We start from the raw sequence: 7,255 nt of genomic DNA on the forward strand, positions 1-7,255 counted from the left end.
TTCCCTTCTTTTTCTCCCATCCGACTCTTACTCCCGGAGAGACCCAGGAACACCCATTGTCGCTCACTCTGTTTGGGAGGCGGCCTCCTGTCTCTTGTCCCAGAAAAAAGCCATCGACTCCGTAAAGGGGAAATAGCATTAGTACTCATTTGATCGACAGGGAGGACAGGCTGGTGACTTATTTTAACTTATTTGCAAGGCTGTGTTAGCCGGTGTCCTCACACTGAATCATGGGCGAGGAGAAAGTTTTCTTACCACCGTCTGTCGACACTTAGGGGATCTGTACGTGACTCAGTTCTGTCAGTTGTTCTGCCGTGGGGCATTTTAGAATCAAGCCAACTGGTTACTCAACGAAGTCATTTTTTCCCTGAGTTATTCCATGTCAAGGTTGTAAGGCACTCCTGGCCCTTCTCCAGCCTCTGGCCCATTCGTGATTGTGCTGCCTGCTGGGAGAGTTGAAAGGAGGGAAAGCAGTGAAAGCAGACACCACGGCCTCTCGTGTCCTGATGGGCAGCCTGGTGAGAGGCGCTGGTCCCTGCATGAGCTGTCATCAGAGGCCCCTCTAGCATCTAGGCTGGAAGATAGGGACTGGCTTCTTCCCTGCCAGAGCTGGTGCACCAGAGCCATCTGCTGGCCAGTTCTGGACCTGGGCCTCTCCGCACACACCGGGCGGGGTTTCCCGGCACAGGGCCACAATGCCCAACCTTCTAACAGAGACTTCTCCTCTGGGCTGTTATTGATTGTGGTTAAAGGAGAAGGACAGATGAGTGCAGCCTCAGTACCCCTGCCAGGGTTTCCCTGTACAAGTGATTTCAAAATAGAGCCTTGTGCCTGAGCAGCAGCCGCAGGCACAGCGACCTCCCCCTCTTCTTGACTACAGACCTCTGGCTTAACCTTGTCCGGCCAGAACTGGGTGTCCATTACCCAGATGACAGGCCAGTGGCTGCTTGCAGGGTTCGCGTGCCCCGAGTGTCTCTGATGAGCACAGCAGCCTGGAATCAGGCTGTCTTGCCCAAGAGAGCTTCCTCTCAGAGCGCACTTGCTGCAGGAAAACAGTTCTGCAAGAGAAGAAGGGAGGGAATTTTCTCACACACGTATCAGGGACTCAGAAAGCCCCAGGAGTCTTCATAGACCACCAGGTGGGACAGAGAGGGAGTTTTGACCTTGGCTTTCCAGGTGCCACCCCAAAGTGTTCCGTAGGTCTCACTGGTCCTGACACAGAGGTTCTTAACCTTTTGTGTGCCAGGAAACCGCTTTGGCAGTCTGGTAAAGTCTATAGCCCCCTTCTCAGAATGTGTCTGAATACATACAGTGGAATAATACAGACTTACCAGGAAAACGAATAATATTATATAGAAAAATGCTTGCCGAAATGCTATAAACCAAGTTTGTGATCTAGGGAACGCCTGCACTTTATCAGCATATTGAAATAGCAAGATCCACAAGTGCATCTAATAATGCCTGTACATTCAGAGCAGGGGTGAGTGTGGCCAATAGAAGGAGGTACTGCCCCGACTGTAACACAGCATTAACATGTCTGTGACCCGGACTGCTGAAACAGGCACAGGATGGTGACATCTCAGTGGTCGCCTACATCTATCGTGGAAGGAAATGCTAGATTGCAGATACAGCTTAGGACGGTAATGATGTCACGTTTTCTCCTCCGTCCATGGCCCTCTGAGGTCCCGACCCCTAGAGGCTGAGAGCCGCCAGGTGGCAGGCCCTGCTTTGAAGGGCTAATGAAGGCTCCTCTGAGACAAGGGTCCGCACTCCCTTAGCTCTGGGCCCTCGGGAGAGTGAGAAGATGCAGCCAGTGCAGCTCATCTCATAAAGGGGGCTAACAGGTCAGAGCGGGCAGTGCAGCCTGAGACGTCCAAACAGAGAGGGTCATTGGGCAGCAAAATGCTCATGCTGTGGGATGCTCTGCACGAGGAGCAGAGAATGTTTAGAAACCGTCTTCTGCCGCTGTGGAATGTTTCGTCAGATTCTCTTATACAAAGATGGCTTCCTGACTTCTCTCTCCATTCTCAAGGGCACTGCTTAGTAAGTTCTGGTTTCAGAACGTGACCCTTTCAACCCCAAAAGGAAACAAAGTCTTAGCATGCTCTCAGAAAATAGGGAGACCCTGACACAGCAAATACCAACTGCCAGCTGCAACCCAGTAAACCCGACCGTGTGGGCCTTTCTTCTCTTTCCCAGACTGAACTTTTTCCGGGATACTCCAGACTTCCGGGTTTTGGCCTGTGGAGGGGATGGGACAGTTGGCTGGATTTTGGACTGCATCGGTAAGAATGGGTGGGGAGAACCTTTGCTGTTTATTTATAGAATATAAATATAGTGTATTTAAAGTCAAGAGAAGAGAATAAAATAAAGATAAAATGGAGCCATGTCTTGTCCACTTTTGTATCAACACTTGGACAAATACTTGACCAAATGTCTGCTTTGGGTGGAAAAATAAAGAGAATGTAGAGAGGTCCCCACCGATTGAGAGATCATGGTTTTTGTCTCAGGCCTTGCCTCAGTAGCAGACTGTGCCATGGGTGGGTTGGGCAGTGGCAAGATAGTTCCGATTCAGGAGTAGGGAGCAGGACTGGGACTCCAGGCAGATCCATGGTGGTGGGTAAAGGCCAGAGACTACATGGCCTAGGGCCATTTCTGTGAGATGACCCCTGGAGCCTTGTACTGAGAGAGTTCCAAGACTTTAATCACATGGTTTTGAGCAAAGGAGGGACGTGGTAGAGTGAGAGAAAAGGGCAGAAGCAGGGAGACCATCAGGAGCTACAGCAGTAATTAAAGTGAGCGATGGCCAGGGCTGGGCCACAGTGGAGACGGGAGGTGGTAAGAAGTGGCCAGATCTTTGGAAGATAGAGGCCATGGCTAACAGACTGGACGTGGGAGGTGAGAGGAGAGACGTCAAGGAGAGAGCAGGACCCGAGGGAAGCCTTGTTCCCAGGGGATACAAGGAGACCACCCGGAGGGGTGAAAAGGCTGTAGGGCCCGCACACCTGCTGCCTGCTGCTCCCCCTCGGGTGCTTTGGTTTCCATGGACACAGCCCTGCCAAGCAGCCACCCACGCTCTCCCATCACCTCAGGCTCTGAAGTTGTTTGTGGGAGGAGGGAGGAGCCCTCTGGGAGCCAAGGAAGGAAACGCTGATCCACAGAGGGCAGATGGCTGCTCTGCTGGGCCACTTGCAAGGGTCTCTCTCCATTCTCAGAGAGAAAACTGACTTTGGTGAAAAGTTTTATATGATTCAGCTGCAGAGGACATGGGCATAGACATCGCTCAAAACAGAAAGGATATCTCAGGAGATGGAAGAAATGTTAGGGGTTTTCACACGTTATTGGCCCAAAGAGGAAAAAGAAAGACAGAGGTGAAGGGAATGGCTTCAGGATGTGCTCAGTCGCTGCCTCAACAAATACTTACACACGTGTTCCGTGCTCTCCACTGGCCCACGGTGGCCCCCTCTCCATCTGTTCTCCCCCCACAGCCAGAGCAATCTTTCCTGAATGTCAGTGGTCCACTGTGTGTGTAAAATACATCAGTAGCTTCCTATTCTTCTTAAGATCAAGACAAAAACCCTTCAAATGGTCTACAGGGGCTGGGTGGTCCAGCACTGCCCTTCCTGCCAGCCCGATTTCAGACTCCATCCCTCTCTGACTGGCGTCTCACAGCCCCTCCTCAGAGCCTCGAACACGCCTGTGTCCCGTGCTGCACAGGCCCTGGTGCATGTTGTTCCTCCTGTCATTTCAGACCTCCATCCCTCTCTCTGACTGGCGTCTCACAGCCCCTCCTCAGAGCCTCGAACACGCCCGTGTCCCGTGCTGCACAGGCCCTGGTGCATGTTGTTCCTCCTGTCTGGAATGCTCCCCAGCCTTTGCCCAGGCGGCTTCTACTCCAGTATCAGCCACAATGTGGCTTTCCCAGGGAACCCTCCCTCACACACCTGCCAACCTCGGTCACCTTGTCACAGGGCCGTGTTCCATTCCTTTCCTTTCCAATAAGAATGAGAAACTGAATTCTCTACTCAAAGGGAGACCCCAGGGACTGGACCCACCGTGAGCCCGCGCCATGGCTTCTTTGCCCACCTCCAGAGCCGTAGCACCTAACGCCGCATCTGGCTCATGGCAGTTTAGGTAAAATGTGTGGAGGGGCTCTGCAGAGGAGCCCCAGTTCCCCACAGGAAGGTCATGGTACATTCAGGGAACATGGTGCTAAAAAAACACTCCGGAGAGGCACCAGGTCCAGACTGCGGCAACCAAAGAGGGCCTCCCAGAGGCAGCTTCTGAGTGGAGCAACAGAAAACTTTTGTGATTTAAAGAACCGAGAACACTTCGGGATGGCTGACGTGTTGAGTGGGAGGTGGGCGTGCAGAAGGAGGAGACAAGGGAGCAAGGTGGAGCGTGGGTTCTGAGGCTCAGCGTGGCTCGCTCCGGGGTCCTGCGAAGCCGAGCAGAAGTGAAGGCAGTGCACTGGGCCCATGGGGCTGAGGTGTGGAGAACACCCTGGAGGGCGGAAGTAGAGGCAGAGAAGGCAGAGCAGAGACCCTTGCAGTAACAACACCAGTGGGACCGCAGGTCGCCATGGGGATGGAGAGGCGAGAGGGCTGGGAGCCGTGCTGGGGACTGTTAAGGAGAGCTGTGCGAATGGAGGCGGGGCAGGGAGGGAGAGGGAAACGCCCAGGATCACACACAGGCTTCTAGCCTTGACACCGTGAGGATGGTCTCCTGCTGAGGAGAGGACCACAGGAGAAGGGGCCGACAGAAGGAAACCAGAACCTTCCGGGCGAAGGGTGCCGCACGTGTGAAGGCAGGGAGGCACACGCTGGAGCCGTGTGTCCCGGCAGCATGAGCGTGCTCTGCGTCGCTCCATTGCTAGCTAGCTCTTCCCACGGGAATCGCAGGCCTGGGTCTGGCCCAAACTCGGGAACTTCTGGCCCAGACACCCCGGGGGACCCAGGGGCTCTCACTTTGCTGGGGCAACCCTCACGTGCCCCTTACCTGCTGATTCCTGCACCTACTCTCACCGCTCACCCGAGGGCACTGTGCACACTGGGTCGATGTAAACAACCCAGGGCCCAGTGGGCACCTGCACTTCCTCTTCCCCTCTGCCAGCCCAGCCAACGAGCTGCTGTGGGTCTGGAGCCGAAGGAAGCGTGTTCTGCCGTGCTTTCCCCAACAGCTCTCTCTGGTGCTCCTTCAGAACCATCAAAAGAGAAAAGACGAGGAATTTGTCTCAATATTTGCAGTTCTGGGAAGTGGCAGAAGTGACAAACTGACAGTGGGGACCGAATGCCGCCTGGAGGCTTTTCTTGTCTAACACAATATTGCGTTGTGAACTTCTGAACCTGAGTGGCTTTAGGCGAGCATGCTCCGTTTTCCAAATGCCCCACTGTTCCCTAATACCTCAGGCCCACCTGTCTTACTTATCTGCGCACCTGGCCATCCCCTAAGGAGAAGAGCACGGGTTTGGAGCCACCGAGTTCTGGGTTTGAGTCCCAGCTCTGTAATGAGTTTCCCTCTCTGGGCCTCAGTTTCTTTAACTACAAGGAAGAGGATAATACTTCCCAGGATTGGTGTGGAGCTTGAGGGAGTAAGCGCTGGTCACCACTGAGGATTACAGCCATACACACTGATGTCTTTGAGGGTTTACTGCCACCCCAAAGAACGGAATTAAGGTGACACTTGGATGACAGGGTCAAGCTCAGTGTGAACTATGGAGCGACAGCTTTAGCTCAGTCTGTGGAGGTTAACACACGGCGGATGGAATAGATGCTGAAGATGGTGTGTTCGCCATGGCGGCAGGCATTCAGAGTCCCTAGAAGGGGTTCAGCGTCAGATCAGGGGTGACGAGATGGCTCAGACCGTTTATAATCCCACGGTGCACGGTTCTCTCTTCCTTCTCCCTGCGTACGGGTTCCAGACAAAGCCAACTTTGCAAAGCACCCTCCAGTGGCCGTCCTGCCTCTTGGAACAGGGAATGATCTTGCCCGCTGTCTGCGCTGGGGAGGAGGTGAGTATGCATGCTAGTGGCACTACCCCGGGGACAAGCGCTCCAGGTTACAGGATGTCCTGCAGAGTAGAACTTACCCCTCGTGGACCACATTCCACAGAACACTCAGCTCTGTGGTCATATCTAATGCATGCTCCTTTCCCTGCCCTTCACTCTTTAAAAAACAAAAACAAAAACAAAAAACCTTATTTATTTATTTTTATTTGACCAGAGAGGGACAGAGTGAGAGAGTGAGAAAGAGAGACAAAGTAACAAAGTAAGAAAGTAAGCTGCCAGGTCCGGGACTCGAACTATGGTCAGCCATGTGGGAGTCCAGTGCCTTTAACCACCGTGCCACCTGCCAGCCCCATCCTGCCTTCATTCCAGGCAGAGTCTACAATAGGAGCCCCATGCTCACCCCTCCTTGTGTCTGTTGTCCTCCTGAAGCCATCAGCCTTCCCCTGGGAACACAATCCACTTTAGGGTAAAGACCGGCTCTCATTGGCCCCCACCCCGTGCTCATCCTGGTAAGGGCTCCCTTAGACAGGTGTTCCCTGCACGGAATGCTTCCTCCACCAAATGAAAGCTCTCATTAATCAGGACTTGGGATTTCGACAGAAATGCCACATTCGCAGTTACTTAGTGTCACTGAGGACTTCCGGGTTATCTGAGGCCCCCCATGACCATGGGTCTTCACGTGGAAATGTCCTCCGAGGGGGAACACAGTGTAGTAACCAGCTCGCAGGGCTGGGGCAGGAGCTAAGGAGGGCTCTGCAAGCGGCAGCAGCCCCCATGCAGCAGGGCGTGCTCCCCAGAGTGGAGAAGTTCAACTTGGCATGCGGAGTAGACAGGTCAGCCTGGCAGGCAGAAGAGGATGGGGGCTCCAGGTGGCTGGTCCCTTCAGAGACTGATTCAAGACCAGGCTGGGCAGTAGCTCTATCCAGAGATCAGTTCACACTTACACTTGGTGGGCAGAGACAGAGCAAGTGGGAGCCACCCCGTCCATCTCCACGTGACGCAGGCCCTGAAGGCATCCATCGTCGTCCCATGCAGCTTCCCAGCCGTCCAGCCCCCTAACTCACTGGGCTTACTTCTGCTAAACAGACTTCTCCCACCAGCCCCTTCTCCCACCCCTGCTTCAGGTGCTCCGGCTTCCAAACCACCCAGTCTCTTTTCTTTTCTTTTCTTTTCTTTTCTTTTCTTTTCTTTTCTTTTCTTTTCTTTTCTTTTTTCTTTCCTTTCTTTCTTTTCTTTTCTTTTCTTTTT

The 7,255-nt window shown here is 53.5% G+C and overlaps 1 protein-coding gene across 3 annotated transcripts in view; it reads left to right on the forward strand.

Annotated features, from left to right (window-relative positions):
- Positions 1-7,255, forward strand: part of DGKG (diacylglycerol kinase gamma) — a 235,291-nt gene that overhangs the window by 120,336 nt on the left and 107,700 nt on the right. For all 3 annotated transcript variants that reach the window (XM_006171475.2, XM_006171477.2, XM_027769454.1), the window contains 2 exons: positions 2,200-2,285; positions 5,921-6,010. In XM_006171475.2, coding sequence (XP_006171537.1) covers positions 2,200-2,285; positions 5,921-6,010 — 176 coding nt within the window. The remainder of the gene's footprint in view (positions 1-2,199; positions 2,286-5,920; positions 6,011-7,255) is intronic.

Source organism: Tupaia chinensis, unplaced genomic scaffold (genome assembly GCF_000334495.1).
Source record: "Tupaia chinensis unplaced genomic scaffold, TupChi_1.0 Scaffold149658_1, whole genome shotgun sequence".
Taxonomy (NCBI): Eukaryota; Metazoa; Chordata; class Mammalia; order Scandentia; family Tupaiidae; genus Tupaia; species Tupaia belangeri.